Source organism: Geotrypetes seraphini, chromosome 5, assembly GCF_902459505.1.
Source record: "Geotrypetes seraphini chromosome 5, aGeoSer1.1, whole genome shotgun sequence".
Taxonomy (NCBI): domain Eukaryota; kingdom Metazoa; phylum Chordata; class Amphibia; order Gymnophiona; family Dermophiidae; genus Geotrypetes; species Geotrypetes seraphini.
In genome coordinates this window covers 202,725,471-202,744,813 of record NC_047088.1, presented here as the reverse complement: position 1 = coordinate 202,744,813, position 19,343 = coordinate 202,725,471, and the positions used below count along the sequence as shown (strand labels likewise).

The 19,343-nt window shown below is 39.7% G+C and overlaps 1 protein-coding gene across 3 annotated transcripts in view; it reads left to right on the top strand.

Moving 5' to 3' along the window:
- The window catches only part of LOC117361290 (myosin-IIIb-like), a 149,282-nt gene that overhangs the window by 106,206 nt on the left and 23,733 nt on the right, over positions 1–19,343 (top strand). For 2 of the 3 annotated variants that reach the window (XM_033946437.1, XM_033946436.1), the window contains exons 6-7: positions 5,747–5,823; positions 15,473–15,618. In XM_033946437.1, the coding sequence (XP_033802328.1) occupies positions 5,747–5,823; positions 15,473–15,618 (223 nt within the window). Of the gene's footprint in view, positions 1–5,746; positions 5,824–15,472; positions 15,619–16,474; positions 16,626–19,343 lie in introns of those variants that run through there. The other variant, XM_033946439.1, reaches the window with a different exon arrangement.

The following is a 19,343-nucleotide window of genomic DNA, read 5'->3' as shown; positions in this document are numbered from 1 at the left end:
CTGTCTTTATTTCTGTCTGTCTCTCTCACTGGCCCCATGTCTGTCTGTCTTTCTGTCTGTCTCTATCCCTGCCCACTATCTGTCTGTCTTTCTCTCTATCTGTCTGTCTCTCTCCCAGGCCCACTGTCTGTCTTTTTTTCTGTCTGTCTCTCTCTCTGGCCACCTGTCTGACTGTCTTTCTCCCTGACCATCTATCTTTCTTTCTGTCTGTCTGTCTCTCTCCCTGTCCACCTGTCTGTCTATGTTTGTTTCTGTCTCTCTCCCTGGCCCCCTTTGTCTGTCTATCTTTGTTTCTGTCTGTCTCTCTCCCTGGCCCCCTGTCTGTCTGTCTTTGTTTCTGTCTGTCTCACTCCCTGGGCCTCCTCTCTGTCTGTGTTTCTTTCTGTCTGTCTCTCTCCCTGGCCCCCTCTCTGTCTGTCTGCCTTTAATTCTGTCTGTCTCTCCCCCTGCCCACTGCCTTTCTGTGTGTCTGTCTTTCGTTCTCGTGCGCTGAGATGCTTCAGCTCCAGCCCCCCTCTTCCACCTACCCTTAAATCACTCCTTCTGCTTCCTCCCCAGCCTGAACAACCGCCAACCACAGTCCGGATGCTGAGCATCGGTATGCCTGCTTCCGTTATTTTTGTGCTCTCCTTGGTCCTGTTAGATGGACTGAGGGGGGGGGGGGAGTTGCCACCGTGGTCGCCGCTTCAGTGCATCCGTGCTTAAGGTGCCTCCGCATGCACATTAGTAGGAGCCAGCGTTGCCGAGGGAGGGCGATAGAGAAAAAGCCACTGGCTCCTTCTACTGCGCACGTATGACATGGAAGCACGGATCATGGATGCAGGGATCATGAAGATTGAGGTGCACACGCGCGCTAAGGGTTTTATTATTGCGGATTCTAATGACAGTCTCACAGGGAAAGGTAGGGGTAAGGATGGGGAGAAAAACAGGGAGAGATGGATGGGTGATCAGAGGGTGATAAAGCAGTATATTTATTATGGTTTATAGTGTGAGAGAAATCCAAGTCTTGGTTAAATCCTAGCTGGCAGGTATACAAATATTTTACTGCAAAGGTCTACATTCCTGGTTTGTTTGAAAATTTAATTTTAGTATTCTAACCATAAAGTCATGGATGCGGTGTTCTGGTCTTGCAAAGTACACCCAGATTATAATTTCTCTTAAACAGCCAAGCAAGGAAACATTCTTCTCTGTCGCCTTCCACTCAACCACTCAACCACTCAACCAGTTCTTGACCCGGCCCATCACTCAGTTTATTTATTAGACATCTGTGTGGAACACTGTCAAAGGCTTTGCTAAAATCTAAATACACCACATCTAGTGCACTCCCTCTATCCAATTCTCTGGTCATCCAGTCAAAGAAATTGATCAGATTTGACTGACAAAACCTACCTCTAATGAATCCATGTTGCCTCTGGTACTGTAATCCAGAGGATTCCAGAAACTTGACTATTCTCTGTTTTAAAAGCGTTTCCATTAATTTGCTTACCGCAGAAGTCAGACTTACCAGCTTGTTATTCCCTACTTCCTTACTTCCACTTTTGAGAGGGACCACATCTGCCCTTCTCCAGTCCTCCAGTACCACTTCTGACTCCAGAAACTCATTGAAAAGGTCAGTCAGCGGAGCTACCAGAACTTCCCTAAGTTCCTTCAGCTGTAGAACAGAGGGAGTGAGAGATGTCAAGATAAGTAGCAGCTCCAGAGAGCAACTACTAGCAAATATTGCTGCCTGCTATCTGTGGCAGTGTGCAAATGGGCTTTATTGTACCCCCAGTTCATTGTACATTTGCAGGTGTTTGTCTGTGCTTCCACTTGGATCTCTAATCACATATAATTAAGGTTATGTTACTGCAATAAATTACCCTGTAATGAGGATCAGTGAGAGCTGGAGGTGTGATCACAGTTTATGTCAGCTAATGGGTAGCAGAACTGAAATTACTGTATTTAAACATGTGGGGCCTCTAATGCTTTTTGTGGATTTAGATCCATTGCAGGCTTATTTACACGTAAAGTAAATTTCGCAGTAACTGCCCCTACCCTCTGGAATTCCCTGCCACAGCAACTCCGCGACGAATCAAGACTTGATAAATTTAAGACAGATTTAAAAACTTTTTTATTTCGCGATGCCTTCGCTAACACTTAGAGCCATCATCCCTTTTTTTTATTATTTTTTTATTATTTTTTTTTATTTTTTTTATTTTTATTTTTTTATTTTATTATTCTATTTATCAACAATAACCGCTTTCTTTAAAGCGTCCCTCTCCATTATGTTTTATCCTAACCCCACTATCTCCATTTTCTTCTCAAATATGTAACTTCACCCTCCCTTCCCTTCTATCCTCACTGTCTAGTTCGTCTTGTAATGTTATTTGTATATACACAATACCTCTTTTTTTTTTAGTTTTTTTTTAGTTTCTCTTTCTTTTAAATACATTGTTAACCGGCCAGATATTAACTTGATGGTTGGTATATCAAAATTAATAAAACTTGAAACTTGAAAACTTATGTAACAGCATCAATAGATCCAAACCTACAAAAAGTAAGTATGAAAAGCAAGCATCCAGAGTCCAGTTTCATCATTAAACCTGGACAGGAATTTCAGTGAGTGGAAGAAATGAGAAAAAAATTACCCATAATACAGTAATGGAACTAACTGAATATGCAAAGCAGGAGAAAAAAGCAGGAGAATTAGATCATCAAACAAGGAGAAACAAATGGTAAATGGATAAATACAGAGGGAAATATGAAGTGTTAATCTAGGAACCATACATGGATCAAACCCAGAGTCTCGGACAAATAAATGATTAAAGATGATCAATTGATAGTTGCAGCACAGCATGGAAAAATACTAGTACAACAGACATCTGTAGACTCTGTATAAAAAAAAGCTGGAAATGGTTACTCATCTTGTAGCTGGATATGAAGTGCTAAAGGCAGAAAATTTCTATATGGAAAGGCACAGAAAGGTGGCACATCCTCAGTCATTGGAAACTTTGTAAACATTATATTATAACCCTGAGAGAATTGTGGAGAATGAAGAGGTTATCATCACATGGGACATCCCCGTCTCAGCCAATGAAAAGCTGGATGCAAGGAAGTTGAATATAGTGGTAAAAGGAAAAAAAAACACCCAAAACACCAGAATGGCATTAATCATAGAGATGTCAGTCCCAAGCGATTAGTCTATAAACGATGTGGAGTGAGAAAAGATCCTCAAGAACCAAGAAATGGAGTTGAAGACCAGATAACGTGGCAGAAAAATACAGAAATATTTCCTATCATTTGGGTGCCACAGGCTTGATTAGAAAGAATTCCCAAGGCACAACTACATAGGTTGCCTATATATGATGCATCTTATGAAAAACAGAGGGGAATCTCTCTTTGTCATGATTCAAGTACTACAATGAGTGTTGGAGAAATTGCAATATCCACACCTCCCGCCAAGAGAGAAAAACAGACTGCAGAATTGTTTGACTGTCTTACTCTGTCTTACACAGTACAATATCATATCCCAAGGCTTTATTAGAAACTGGTTATCCTACACCAGTGGTGGGCAGCCATGGTCCTTTGAGGCCCAACCCAGTCAGGTTTTCAAGTGTTCCACAATAAATATGCATGAGATCTATTTGAATACTATAGAAGCAGTCCAATCAAATCAATCTAATGAGTTTCTGGTCCAAATACCAAAGGCCACTATTATGGATGTGGGGGGGGGGGTAGTGTGGTGTTAGGGGTGTTAGGCAGGAGGGAGTAGGCATCCCTCTGGCTGATTGGATGGGGGGAGGTGTTGGGGGAGTTAGGCAGGAGGAAGTGGGTATCCATCCTACCGATTGTGGATGTTTAGTAGCCTTTGCTATAGCCAGTTCAGCTGATCGCAGCAGGAGTATTTTTCCCTGATCAGCTGATCCCTGAAGCTTCAGTTTTGGAGAGTCCTGCCAGCTCAGTTGATCAGGAATTCCCTTGCAATGATCAGCTGATGGCAAGGGATCTCTCGGCAAAGATAGGCGTCTGAGCCACCTAATTTTACAATCAGGCAGGCATGATTCTCTAAATGGTGCCAGTGACATGGACTTCCAGCTAAAGAATCAAAGGGGGGGGAGGGGGGTAAGGCTTCTGTTCTTTAAGACAGACGTGATTCAGTATAGGATGCTAGTGTGCGATTCTCAGCCGTTTCTTAGGTAGTCGCCGAGACCAGTGTCCTATACAGATTCAGCCCCATAGTCTAATAGTAATATATTTTATTAAAGTAAAATAATGATTTAATGTACAAATTTCTTTAAACCTACAAAATAATTTTCTTCAAGTTTGCCTTACTTTGACAAAACTTCTATTGCTGAAATACTTTATCAAATGAAACATTTACTTGAATATTTCCCCAGACACTGCTGGAAGGTTAGATGATTTCTTTTTGCAATTATGAAGAAATTAAAATAATTAGAAAATATTGCAGATCACTTGTAGGTAGTACTTTGATGTTAATTCTCCAGCATTTATGCAAAAGATTACATTATCCTTTAAACTAGAAGACATCAGAAATAGAATTAGTTAAAAGAAAGACCATAAAGTAGTGATTACACCATTATAAGGGTAATGAATGTTTAAAGAAGCAAACCTTCAGAATTATTGTGGTCCTTTTCTCAGAAAAGGTGGCCTCTTCTTTCTAATGTGATTACTTGTATCCTTAAATATTTGTACACACAGTTTCAGTAAGTATATCTGTAAGTTGCTATTTGACTACAAAAATTTTAAAAAAGAGATCATAGGAAAAGGAATGCCAGATAAGGGTCATAGTTAACCTGATGCAAGGTTCTATCTTAGGAGTCAGCAACCAAGAAAAAGATCTAAGTGTCATTGTGAAATCTTTTGTCCAGTGTGCTGGGTGGCCAAAAAAGCAAACAGGATGCTAGGAATTATTAGGAAAGGGATGGTAAATAAGACCAAGAATATTAATATGCCTCTGGATTGCTCCAATGTGTGACCTCACCTTGAGTATTGTGTTCAGTTCTGGTCACCGTATCTCAAAAAAGATATAGTGGAATTTTGAATAGAAAAGGTTTAAAGAAGAGTGACCAAAAGGGGATGGAATGCCTCTCATATGAGGAAAGGCTAAAGAGATTAGGGTTCTTCACCTTGGAAAAGAGTCCACTGAGTAAGGGATATGATTTGAGGTCTACAAAACCCTGAGTGGTATAGAAAGGATAAATGTGAATCAATTTTTCACTCTTTCAGAAAATACAAAGACCAGAAACAAGCAATTAAATTACATGAAAATACTTTAAAAACAAATAGGAACAAATATTTTTTCACTTAAAGAATAGTTAAGCTCTGGAACTCATTGCCAGAAGATGTGGTAACAGTGGTTAGCATGTCTGGGTTTAAAAAAGGTATGGACAAGTTCCTGGAGGAAAAATCCATAGTTTACTATTGAGACAGATATGGGGGAAGCCACTGCTTGCCCTGGGATTGGTAGCATGGAATGTTGTTCTTATTTGGGGTTCTCCTAGGTACTTGTGGCCTGGATTGGCCACTGTTGGAAACAGGATACTGGGCTAGATGGACCATTAATCTGACCCAGTATAGCTATTCTTATGTTCTTATTATGTAAATTTAGTCTACTGACCTTTATACCTAGTGCAATGCCACCAACTCTCAGTTGATCACTGATTTTCCCCTCATTTCTTCTGAGCTAATTCTCTGCAACTATCTCATATTTTCTTAAATTTTGTTACCATATTTGTCTCTGTTGTAGGTGTTTCAGCACAACTGACCAGTGCCCGGCTCCGGCGGAACACATCTGTTGGCACACCGTTTTGGATGGCACCTGAGGTACGCAGAGTTTGTTCATTATGTTTATGCTGCTTTGATTTCTGGCTTTCCATTAAAACAGACAGTCCTTAATTCCTGCCATATGAAAATGTGGATTGAAAGTAAAACTAGACTTTAAAATGAATGTCAACATACTGTACAACAAGTATTCAGCAGAGAACGTACATCTGAGTTCTCCAAATCATAAATACTTGCAGTAATCTGGGAATTGGTTGAAATTTGACAAAATAAAATGGGTCATATTGACATCTGGCAGTCATCAACTCTCCTTAGAGTGATGAATACACTTTCTTCTGTTGCTACATTCTTCATGCTGCACTCTGAAGACCAGCTGTAAAAGACAGCAGTCTTTAGTGCTGCATGAAAAGGATGAGAGCAGTTTTAGAACTGTCACATAATTGGATGCAGCCTTTGACACCATTGACCATCACCTCCTCATTATGCAACTCACTGAGATTGGCATCCAAGATGTTGCATAATGTAACAGAAGCCAAAGTGTACTAATGGGCTCAACCCTATCCAAACCGAAACCAATCAAATATGGGGTGCCCTCTCTTATTCAATATCTACCTTAAACCCGTCCTAGATATAGAGCAGAAACACCAAATTTAGATCCACTCCTTCGTCGATGACATCCAACTATACTTCACTAATCGTTTCTGTTCAGTTCACTGGAACAATGAAAGGTTGGAAAACAGACATGAGAAATCGGGAGTTCCACAGGGGTCCTTATTATCACCAACTCTTTTCAATTTGTATCTGTTCCCTTTAGCAAAGTTATTAGAGTCCTGGAAAATCAAATTCTACATCTTTGCAGATGATATACAGCTGTTCATATTTGTGGGTAACAACCAAGAAGAAGTAATTTCTGACCTCAATAGAAAGTTGATGGATCTTAACATCTGGATAGCAGACAACAATCTAATTGTAAACGCAGACAAATTCACAGCTATGTAGCTATCATGCAGCCAATCTGCTCTACATATACTTTCAGAACTCGCTGGCAAACCCATCCAACTTAAGTCTGAAATCCTGACACTGGGAATATGCTACAATTTTGAGTTAAGCTTACGAAGGAGGACACCGCAACAATACCAGAAGCAAAGTGTTCAAAGGAGTAATAGAGGACAGCCTCACCACAGTAGAAGTGGACTTGGACCAGATATACTACCAGATCGACAAACTTAAAAGTGACAAATCCCCTGGACCGGATGGAATTCACCCGAGAGTCTTAAAAGAACTGAAAGTTGAAATCGGAGAACTATTGCAAAAACTTGCTACCCTGTCAGTTAGAACTGGATAGATACCAGATGACTGGAAGATAGCGAATGTCACGCCAATTTTCAAAAAAGGATCAAGAGGAGAACCGGGCAACTACAGACCTGTGAGTCTTATGTCTGTCCCTGGAAAGATGGTTGAAGCACTGATTAAAGATAGCATAGTCAGGCACTTGGATACACACGACCTGATGAGAGCCAGCCAACATGGCTTAAGGAAAGGGAAATCGTGTTTGATGAATTTACTTCAATTTTTTGAGACCATGAACAAACAAATTGATAGTGGAGAACTGGTGGACATAATATTCTTGGACTTCCAGAAAGCGTTCGACAAGGTTCCACATGAGAGACTTCTCAGGAAACTACAAAGCCATGGAATAGAGGGAGATATACTAAGATGGATAGGCAAATGGCTAGAGAAAAGAAAGCAGAGAGTAGGCATAAATGGGAAGTTGTCAGACTGGGAGAAAGTGACTAGCGGTGTACCCCAGGGCTCGGTACTTGGGCCCATCTTATTTAATATTTTCATTAATGACCTAGAAGAAGGAACATCCAGTGAGATCATCAAGTTTGCAGACAACACAAAGCTATGCCGGGCAATCAGATCGCAGAAGGATAGCGAGGAACTCCAGAGTGACTTGTGTCAATTAGAGAAATGGGCAGAGAAATGGCAGATGAAGTTTAATGTGGAAAAGTGGAAAGTGATGCATTTGGGCAGAAAGAACAAGGAACACGAGTATAGAATGTCAGGTGCAACTCTGGGTAAGAGCAAACAAGAAAAGGACTTGGGTGTACTGATAGATAGGACCCTGAAACCATTGGCACAATGCGCAGCAGCGGCAAAGAAAGTGAATAAAATGTTAGGCATGATAAAGAAGGGAATCATGAGTAGATCGGAGAAAGTTATAATGGCGCTTTACAGAGCAATGGTCAGACCACACTTAGAATACTGTGTCCAACATTGGTCTCCCAACCTAAAAAAGGACACAAAACTGCTGGAGAGGGTGCAGAGATGAGCAACAAAGCTAATAAAATATATGGAGAACCTGGAATACGAGGAACGACTTAAGAGACTGGGATTGTTCTCCCTTGAGAAAAGGAGACTGTGAGGGGATATGATCGAGACTTTCAAAATACTGAAAGGAATTGACAAAATAGAGCAGGAAAAAAAATTATTTACAATGTCCAATGTGACACGGACAAGAGGACATGGACTGAAGCTGAGGGGGGACAAATCTATAACCCCAATTTATCAATAGATGGCTAATCCCCTACAGCACAACACGATCTCTTCGCTCAACCTCTCACAATCTTCTCTCCGTTCCTTCATTGAAAGTCATAGGTATCAGACGGCATGATATGTTCTCAGTCATGGCCCCCCATTCATGGAATCTCTTACCACAATATATTAGAGAACTAAAAGATTTAACTTTGTTTAAAAAAACGTTAAAAACATTTCTTTTTAAGGACGCCTATGACTCCTAGTATATTAAATATCAAATTTTTTTTGTTTTGTTTTTTTTCTTTTCTCTCTTTTTAAGCAGCTAACTTTATCCTCCTTTTTGTTCTTCCCTTTTATGTTTTTTCCTCTCTTCTATCCAAAAATTGTAACTTTTTTCCCCTTTTATCCTCACAATTCTTGTAAGTCTCAACCCATAAACTTATTTTAAATGTATGTGCTCAGTTTGTTTAGTTCTAACTCATAACAAAAGTTATTTTATATGTTAATACTAACATTTTATTTGTATATTTTATTAGTATATGTTTTTATTGCTGTACATCGCCTAGCAATTTGAATAGGCGATTCATCAAGAACAAATAAACTTGAACTTGAACTTGACAAATATCAGGAAGTTCTGCTTCATGTAGCGGGTGGTGGAAACCTGGAATGCTCTCCCGGAGGAGGTTGTTGCAGAATCCACTGTTCTAGGATTCAAAAGCAAACTAGATGCACATCTCCTTATGAGAGGCATAGAGGGATATGGGTGACTAGAATTACACCAGGTGTACACCTGGCTGGGCTTCCGTGTGTGCGGATCGCCGGACTTGATGGACCGAGGGTCTGATCCAGAGATGGCAGTTCTTATGTTCAGACTTCAGATAAGCCATGCAGTAAAAATGTGCTTCTACCATCTAAAACTACTGACAATTAAAACCTGTGCTGACTGCAGGTTATCTAACAAAACTAATTCATGCTTTCATTACTAGTCAGCTAGATTACTGTAACACATTATTTTTAGGGTCAACCATAGACAACCACTCCTGCCTACAGCTAATCCAAAACACTGTGGCCAGGCTTCTAAAAGGTGCACGCATTACGCCAGTACTATTCGAATTACGCTAGCTGCCAATAAACAAACAAATTGAATTTAAGCTGCTTTGTCTAGTCTTCAAAGCCTAGCATCTTTATCTTCCAGAGTATCTGTACAAAAAACTGGCCAGATATCAATCTAATAGAGCTCTAAGATCATCTCAACATGACCGATTTGAAATCTCAAACCTGAGAGATATAAAACTACAATCAACTAGAATGAGAGCCTTTTCATAAACGGGTCCTAATCTATGGAACTCCATACTTCAAGGATTCATTGATGAAATCCCATACCTTTCCTTCCAGAAACAATTAAACTCAACTTTGTTCCACCAACACTATGGAACCAAATAGTAGCAGCATTCCATTTCTACTGATCCAGGGCAAGCAGTGGCTTCTCAACAGCAGACTATGGACTTTTACTCTAGGAACTAATCCAAACCATTTTTTTAAGTAGCTACATTAACCGTTCTTACCACATTCTCTGGCAACGCATTCCAGAGTTTAACTATTCTCTGAGTGAAAAAATATTTCCTCCTATTGGTTTAAAAGTATTACTCTGTAACTTAATCGAGTGTCCCCATGTCTTTGTAAATCTTGATGTAGTAAAAAATCGATCCGCTTGTACCCATTCTACACCACTCAGGACTTTGTAGACTTCAATCATATCCTCCCCTCAGCTGTCTCTTTTCCAAGCTGAAGAGCTCTGACCTAACCTCTTTAGTTTTTCCTCATACAAGCGAAGTTCCATCCCCTTGTTCATCTTGGTTGCTCTTCTTTGAACCTTTTCTAGTGCCACTATATCTTTTTTGAGACAAGGAGACCACAGTAATCAAGGTGAGGTCACACCATTGAGCAATACAGAGGCATTATAACATTCCTGGTCTTATTTAAAATCCCTTTTTTAATTCTTAGCATTTTGTTTGCTTTTTTGGCCGCTGCCGCACATTGGGTGGAAGGTTTCAGCATATTGTCTACAAAGAAACCCAGATATTTTTCTTGGGAGCTGACCCCTAAGGTGGCCCCTAGCATCTAGTAACTATGATTTGGATTATTCAACTATCTTCTGCATTACTGCAGAGAAGTTTTTCGACTGTTCCCGAAGCCAGGTGAGCACCACTTCCTTTACTTCATCATGCTTTGCCTTTGCTTTCCGGATTGCAGTGATGCACCCATGTCTCATTGCCAGTGACAATTCTCTCCAGAATACTCGGATCTTTTTCATGCCACACAAATAAAGGCTGATCACTGCACTGTGCGTGGATGGACTATCCAAAAGGCAATGTACGAGTACATATGTTGCATTTCATTAGCTCTATTCCGGTTATTGAGTAATTTAACTATTGCCTTTAATTTTTTATTTGCCCTCATAGAATGTTTTGTATATGTACAAATAATATCGTATAAAATTGAAAAGTGCATTTGAAAATGCATCATGTGATAACTTAGAGGACAATAATTAAAAGTTTCTGCAGAGTTTGCAGTCCTGCAGATGTTTTGCAGTCTTGTGGAATTTGCCTTTGAAAATTCTGCCAACACATACTTGTACTCCGTGCCTGCACTGAAGAAAGCACACGACACAGGCTGGAATATACGTGCAGAGATTTCAAATTGAATCCTTCTTGCCCCTGACCTAATTCCTTCCTTTTTTGATTGGGAAGAAGTATGTAGAGTGTTCTTAACAAAATTCTGTCTGATTATTTTTCCCTTCCTTCACCAATACAGGAGAAAATCAGACTATGCTTATACACAGGTAGACATGCCTTTATCCATGTAGACATGTCTGATTATTGACCCTCAGAGAATACCTTTTATTCTCATTTTGTAAACATGATTTCATGCTGTAATTGTTAGGATTTTACTATTTAACTTTGTATCTTTTTTGGGTGCTGAGGTTTCAGCATGCAAAATGTCTCCACATAAAAATAAATGACACATTTAGCTTTAAGAACTGCTGCTTCCCTCTTGATACATTATTTATTTATTGATTGATTGATTCAAAACTTGGTAGGAAGTATTCATTAGCCATATCAGGGATGTCAAAACAATTCATTTTTTTTTTTTAAGTTTCCTGTTTTGCTTGTAGGCTTATTTTGCTTTTATAATTTTTTAAGGGCACAACAGGAAACAAGCCCAGAGGTTTGGGGCAGAAATCTTCATAAGAATTGTTATACTGGGACAGACTGAAGGTCCATCAAGCCCAGTATCATAGAATCAGAGAGACATGATGGCAGAAAAAGGCCAAATGGCCCATCCAGTCTGCCCATCCGCAGTAACCATAATTATCTTCCTCTCTAAGAGATCCCACGTGCCTATCTCAAGCTTTCTTGAATTCAGACACAGTCTTTGTCTCCACCACTTCTTCCGGGAGATTGTTCCACGCATCTACCACCCTTTCTGTAAAAAAGTATTTCCTTAGATTACTCCTGAGCTTATCATCTCTTAACTTCATCCTATTTCCTCTCATTTCAGAACTTCCTTTCAAATGAAAGAGACTCGACTCATGTGCATTTACACCACGTAGATATTTAAAGATTTCTATTATATCTCTCCTCTCCCGCCTTTCCTCCAAAGTAATACTTATTGAGATCTTTAAATCTGTCCCCATACGCCTTATGACAAAGACCACATACCATTTTAGTAGCCTTCCTCTGAACCGTCTCCATCTTTTTTATATCTTTTTGAAGGTGCAGCCTCCAGAATTGTACACAATATTCCAAATGAGGTCTCACCAAAGTCTTATACAGGGGCATCAATACCTCCTTTTTCCTACTGGCCATACCTCTCCCTATGCACCCTAGCATCCATGTCCCAAGTACCTAGCTAGATCCCAAGTAATAAAACAGATTTTATGCTGCTTATCCTAAGAATAAGCAATGGATTTCCCCAAGCCATCTCAATAATGACCTATGGACTTCCCTTTTAAGAATTTATTCAAACCTTTTTTGGGCATCTCTCCTGCTGGGGTTTTGTTTTTTTTGCATTTATTCTGCTCATGTGCCCATCCCTATCACAACGATGGGCACATGCAAATTTAGCGAGTCAACCTAATTTTTTAGAGAATGACTCTCTTTTTAAAAATCGTTACATGTTGCGATGTTTTTTTTTTTTTTTTTTAATTGAGAATCTAGGCCCTAGTTCTTTTCTTGTTCTATTGTAGTATTCGAGTCAGTTGTAGCAGCAGGAAACAAGCCCAGAGACTGCCCTGAGCTGTTTCCTGCTGGACCAGTAAGACAAATGATGGGCTGTATCCGTAGGGGTTTTGTCAGCAGAAAACCTGAAGTCATAATGCCGCTGTACAGATCCATGGTGAGACCTCATCTCGAGTATTGTGTTCAATTCTGGAGACCACACTACCAAAAAGATGTGTTGAGAATTGAGTCGGTTCAGCGAATGGCTACCAGGATGGTTTTGGGGCTCAGGGAACTCACGTATGAAGAAAGGTTAAAAAAACTGCGGATGTACTCACTGGAGGAGCGAAGAGAGAGAGGGGACATGATTGAGACCTTTAAGTATATTACTGGGCGTATAGAGGTGAAAGATGATATCTTCAGTCTTACAGGGCCCTCGGTAACCAGAGGACACTCGCTGAAAATCAGGGGAGGGAAATTTCAGGGTGATGCGAGGAAGTACTTCTTCACTGAAAGGGTGGTCGATCATTGGAACGAGCTGCCTCAGAGGGTGATTGAGGCCAGCAGCGTGTTAGAGTTCAAGAGAAAATGGGATATTCATGTGGGATCTCTAGGAGAGTAAGAATCAGGGAGTGGGTCATTGGTATGGGCAGACTTGATGGGCTATAGCCCTTTTCTGCCGTCAATTTCTATGTTTCTATGTTTCTAAGGTAACCAGAAATATGAGACACAGCTATTAACATGGGGGGGGGGGGGGTTATTTAGAAATGACAAGGTAAATGTTATTTATATTTCCAATGTTATTTCAGACAAATGCACATTCCTAAGCATGATTAAATATTTGCAATGGAGAAAGTACAGCACATCAAATCATTACAAGCATTCTCTGGTCACTCATCTTATTCACTAGTCTGTTACCAGCATTTTGGGATGCTGAGTCAGCTCCAGGTTAATAGCTTCTGACTCACAACTTTTCTAACATTAACTCCTAATCCATTGAGCATTTTGATTATGCACTTTAATAGTATACAAATGTGAAGTTTTAACTGTGAATTCTGATTCACAGTATGGACCTCGGTATTTCAGGAAATAAAAAAAGACAAATGACATTGGACAGAAATCTTAAGACATAAAACACCCTTCCAATGTTACTTGTCTTACTTTACTTCTTGAAATACTGAGTTCCATGGTATGATTTTAAAAGTAACCAAAACCATCATATTTTTGTATTATTCTATTGTCTCTGAATTATTGGTAGTAGATACAGGAACCATATATAGCTCCCAAGTTTGTCTGATACAATAGTGGTTTTTGAATTTAATGATATTTATTGCTCTGTTCATCAGGAGACTTTTAAATTGCTTTTTCCCCCTATGGGCACAGATGTTTTGTGTATGTAAAACACGCACAAAATCTGCTCCATAAAAAAAAAAAAAAAATGCTATGCTGTGATGGCACCCGCCTCCCCCCCCCCCCCCGAACTACGATGACAACCCGGACCAAAAATAAGGCAGAAGGGGCATGGTTAGGGGGACGGTTAGGCACCTCTTTGTGAAATAAGCGCCATTAGGCATCTAACATAGGCGCAGGCATAAATAAGGTGTACCTAAAGTTAGGACGCCAAGCGGCGCTAAACACAATTCTATAAAATGCACCTAACTTGTATGGAATCATGCTGTGCGTGGCACTAGGCGGCACTCGCCTTCTTTTAGGCGCACTTTATAGAATCATAACTTTAACATAACATAACTTTATTTTTCAATACCGCCTTAATCAAAAGAATTCTAGGCGGTTTCCACAAAAGAGAAAAACTGGACAATCAGTGTAATACAAAATAGTAAAAAATGAATACAGCCTGTTGTATAAAAAAGACATTAAAAGTTTAAAATTGATAGGATAAGATTAGTTATGTTTAAAAATAAAGATAAAAGAACAGATTAAGAGATGAATTTATCAAATAATATTGTCTTGATTTCTTTTCTTAAAGCGCCATAGGACAGCATGGCTCCGCTGATATAGTTACCCAACCAGGACTGTTGTTTGCTTGCTTGGAAAACAAGCATCCTATCTAAATAAGACCTGAGTTTACAGCCTAAAATCTTCGGGTAAGCAAATAGGTTGCATACCCCCAACTGGCTAAATCACATGACATAGCTGGCTAGGTGCAGTTATTCAGCGCCAAACCAGCTATGTTTAGTGGATAAAACAGGCCGCATAAATAATAGGCCTAGGTTTAGTTGCTAAGCGCTGGACCAATTAGCACTAAACATAGGCTTAACTGGTTAGTGCTGGATATTGGCATAACCAGTTAAGTTGCTGTGGCCAAAAATGAAACCAGATATTCAATGCCAGTCGTTGGGAATGGCCTGACATTTGCCCCCTCTTTTACTAAGGTGTGCTAAATGATTTAGCGTGCGCTAATTCGGCTAGCATGCCGTAGTAAAAGGACCCCTTAATATCCTGGCTTAGCAATGGTGGTGGACAGCAAAAGCGCTGCCTGCCACCTGCTCAATATCAGGCCCATATTGCTTTGTAATTAGGATTACCATATGGCTCCAGAAAAAGAAGGGCGGATTGAGACATCTGGGTTTTACTTCCATTGAAAGCAATAGAACTAAATCCCAGATGTCTCGATCCATCCTCCTTTTTCTGGAGCCATATGGTAACCCTATTTGCAATCATCTCTCCCTCTCCACAAGTGCATCATCAACTGCGTATGTATTACTGAAAAATATAGTGCCATATTAAAATAAAGTCACAAAGATAACAAATAAATCCCGTTGAAAATAAATAAATATTCGAAGCCCAGAATCATGTAAAAACCAGCAGAGAAATGAGCAGAATGCTATCAAAATCCTGACTTCCAAAATCACTTCAGTACTAGAGGGGGTTAACATTGTCTCACTCTTTTCCTCTGCTTTGTCTGACAGGTCATTGCTTGTGAACAGCAGTATGACTGCTCATATGACGTGCGGTGTGACGTGTGGTCCCTTGGGATCACTGCAATCGAACTGGCTGACGGCGACCCTCCTTTGGCTGACATGCATCCTGTGAAAGCTCTCTTTAAGATTCCCAGGTACAACGCTAGATGGTGCACTTGACTCACTGGAATGATAAATGCAAAATAAGGTTTTCACAGAGTAAAACTAACTGAGGTGGTAAACTGCTGTTAACTGAATCAGGAGCAATGAAGACGACTCAAAATGTAAAAATAGAAGGATAGAGAAGCCTTTTTAGAAAAATAATTTACATGTAGATAAGCCTGTCAAAAATGACAGGGTTCAATAATGATGCATCTATTGGTCATCCTCCCTCTTCGCCAATATCACCCTATAATTCCCAGGAGCACAATGTTGAACCCTACCTCTCCCGACTTTCTAAACTTGAGGTTTCCTATATCCCCTTCTCTCATTAACTAGTCACCTTTGAACCCCATATCCTTTATCTGAGGACATAGTGAGACCGTCAAGGGCAGAAGTAATGCTGAATTATCCCTGCCTTGTTGGTCCTGAAAATCATGATGGCTCTGCTGGACCCTTGATTCCTCTGTACTCTAGTCTGAACAAGTACTGGAGGGAAATAGTGAGCAGTAGTGACAAATAATATGAGCGCTTTCCCTCTGGTGAATGCATGGTTCACCTGAGCAAATGCTGTGTGAGCAGATTAGAAAATAACACTTAGGGGATCCTTTTACTAAGGCGAGCTAACCTATTTAGCACATGCTAAATTGCCCATAGAATATAATGGCACCTTAGCATTTAGCACGCACTAATATTTAGTGTGCACTAAATCAATTAGCGTGCCTTAGTAAAAGGACCCCAATATATGAATCATTTTAGATTAAATTAGTGTGTCTTTGCAAGTATGAGTATTTGTTTTAATAAAGTCATAAGCATGATTTTTACAGCTTCAGATTATATTTTAATTGGCAGTTGTGGACAAGAAGATGACTGAAAATAGCCAGGTTAATCTATTTATGATCATCTCTTTCTTTTGAAATGGCAGCCAGAAAATTTTTATTTGTTTCCCATGTCTTTTATAGAAAATTTCATTTTATTCATATTTTCTTGGCCATTTTTGTCAATACAGGAGCAATGTCACTAAGAATGTGCTCTCTGCAAATACTGTGCAGTTCAAGTTATAAAATCCTGACCGCTAGGGGATTGGGTCAGTCTGGATTTTCAAATTTTCCAAATTCTCAGGCAGTATGTTTAAATTTCAAATTTAAGGAATAAAGAAGAGATGAACAAGCCAATGTTATTGATTTATTCACTAACAAATACAGAATGCTTCATTTATCAAACTGGGTATATCTACGGGGAAAAAAAATATAAGAAACTTAAATATTATGGGGTTCATATTCAAAAAAGAAAAAAATGTCCAAAAATGGTATAAAGTGGCATTTGGATGCATTTCTTGCTAAAATGTCCAAATCACTATTTTCAAAACCCATATTTTAGACATCTTTCTAGGATGGTCATGCCTCTTCATTTAAATTCCAAGGGGGCATGTTTTAGGCGGCATAAGAGATGGGCCGTGGGCCCTTATCTGCCGTCTATTTCTATGTTTCTATGCCTGATTTTAAGGCCAAATGGGATCGGCACATGGGATCTCTTCACAGGGCAAAGGTAGGGGAGGGACATTAAGGTGGGCAGACTAGATGGGCCGTGGGCCCTTATCTGCCGTTTATTTCTATGTTTCTATGTTTCTATTGTTGTGGTGTACAAGTAGATACAGTAAGTTTTGGATGGGTTTTGGAGGGTTCACCATACAATTTAAGCAAGTTATGTTGAACTATGTACCTGGGACTTTTTAATGTGTCATTCACTGTTGTACCACTTAGAGTTCCCCTCAGCTCTGCTCAGATGTCAGTGGCCAGTTTGCAAAGAATGCTGGCTGCTTCTACATCTCAATGGCTTGTTTGTGAGCATTTTTCATTTGGATGTTTTATTTTCAAAAATTGTCAAAAATGATAGATGCACCAAGGGCCAAAATGTCTAGAGAAGTCATAGTCAAAAAATGAAAAAGATAGACGCTTTGTGGTTTTGAAAATGGACATTTTCTCTTCTGGATTTTTGGATGTCTTTCACTAAATATCCAAACTCAAACTTAGATGTCTTATCAAAAATGCCCCTCACATGTCTCGTTAAATTAGACCATATTAGGAGAGTCAGAGAAAATAGGCATTTTACAGTAAAATGTTTTCAATATTAATTTTTTTCCGCATTGTAACTTGGACTGTAAAGGCTCCAGCGTCACCAGCTCTCTCTCTTTCCTAAAGAGTCCGGATTCTCAGATTATCCAGATTGCAATTTTAAAGGGTCCAGATTTCTGGCATCTGGATTTTTGCACTTGCATTGTATTTGTATACAGTGGCATAGTAAAGTGGAGTGGGGTGCTAACCTGGCAGGGGTGCTGGCACCTCTCCTCTTCCCCCACTGTGATGGGAGGGTATCTGAAAAGCACCCCCACTCCTTACCTCTTCAAATCTTCACTGACAGCAAACAGGCTGTCCTACAGACTGCTCACACTGGCCTCATCTCTTCCTCTTATGTCACTTCCTGTTCATGAGCCCAGGAAGCGATGTCAGAAGGAAGGCACAGCTAGTGCTAGCAGGTATAAGACAGCTTGCTTAATGCTGGTAAAGATTTGAAGAGGTATGGGATGGGGTGGGGTCATGGTGATGCTGGGGCAACAGGGAAGAGTGCATTTGGGGCACTTTGCGTGGCGATGCCAGGTGCCCCCATCCTTGATGCCAACTTCCTTCAATTTGCCACTGTTTGTACAGGGGGCACATTCCATTGGAAAGAGTGAGTACTCTTTCCTGATAGTGCACACAATAGTTTGTACATACATTGTAGGAAATTATTAAAGACTTATTTATTAGAAAAATTTATGAAACTTTGATATTTTGTATTTCTCCAAGTTTGTTCAGTTTTCTTTGTTAACTGCATAGAACTGTTAGGTTTTGTGATATACAAATGCATTTTTAGGTTATGTTTTATGTTCACATGTGCACAGTATTATGAATTTATTTGTAAAGAGTGTGCACTATTTTCAGCTTGTTTTCGTCATTTGTTAGCAGTATGCAAAGGCATGAGATAGGTCGCTTGACATTTCCCATGTCTATCCCTAGGGCTCCTTTTACTAAGCTGCGCTTGCAGTTTTAGCGCGCGTGCTAGACGCTAATGCCTCCATTGAGCTGGTGTTAGTTTTCCCGCGTAGCACGGGGGTTAGCGAGCGCTAATCTGCAGCGCGCGCTAAAAATGCTACTGCAGCTTAGTAAAAGGAGCCGTTAGTATTGTCTGGTTCTCCATCAGCGCAGGCATTGTTGGCACATCTGAATTTCAGGGGAGTTTTAGATTCTCTCTCGGTTTACTTTTTATATGGTAAGGAGTTTTGTATCATGCCTCTGATCTTTGATCTCATGATTTTGTTGTATTTTGGAAATGTTAATAAAATAATTTTTTAAATATAAAATATATTCTTTCATAAAATTATTTGTGCAATTTTATTAATGTAGCTTTTGTTCTTGTGGAGTATTAATTAATTGAGCAACTGGGATACTGCTACTCTTTGTGACAGTAACAGAAAAATATTTTAGAAGCTGCTTTGGGAGTTGATTAATAATAATTATGAATTGCTACAAGCCTATCTTTGCCATGTTGTTCATTCACAGTGGGGAAGTAGAAATAATTACACAGTCTGGTAGCACTTTAAAGCTGTAACAATACAAGTGTTTGACCTTTTGTTATCTGCACAATCGTGCAATTATCGCAGGCTTTTAAAATTCCTCCTGAT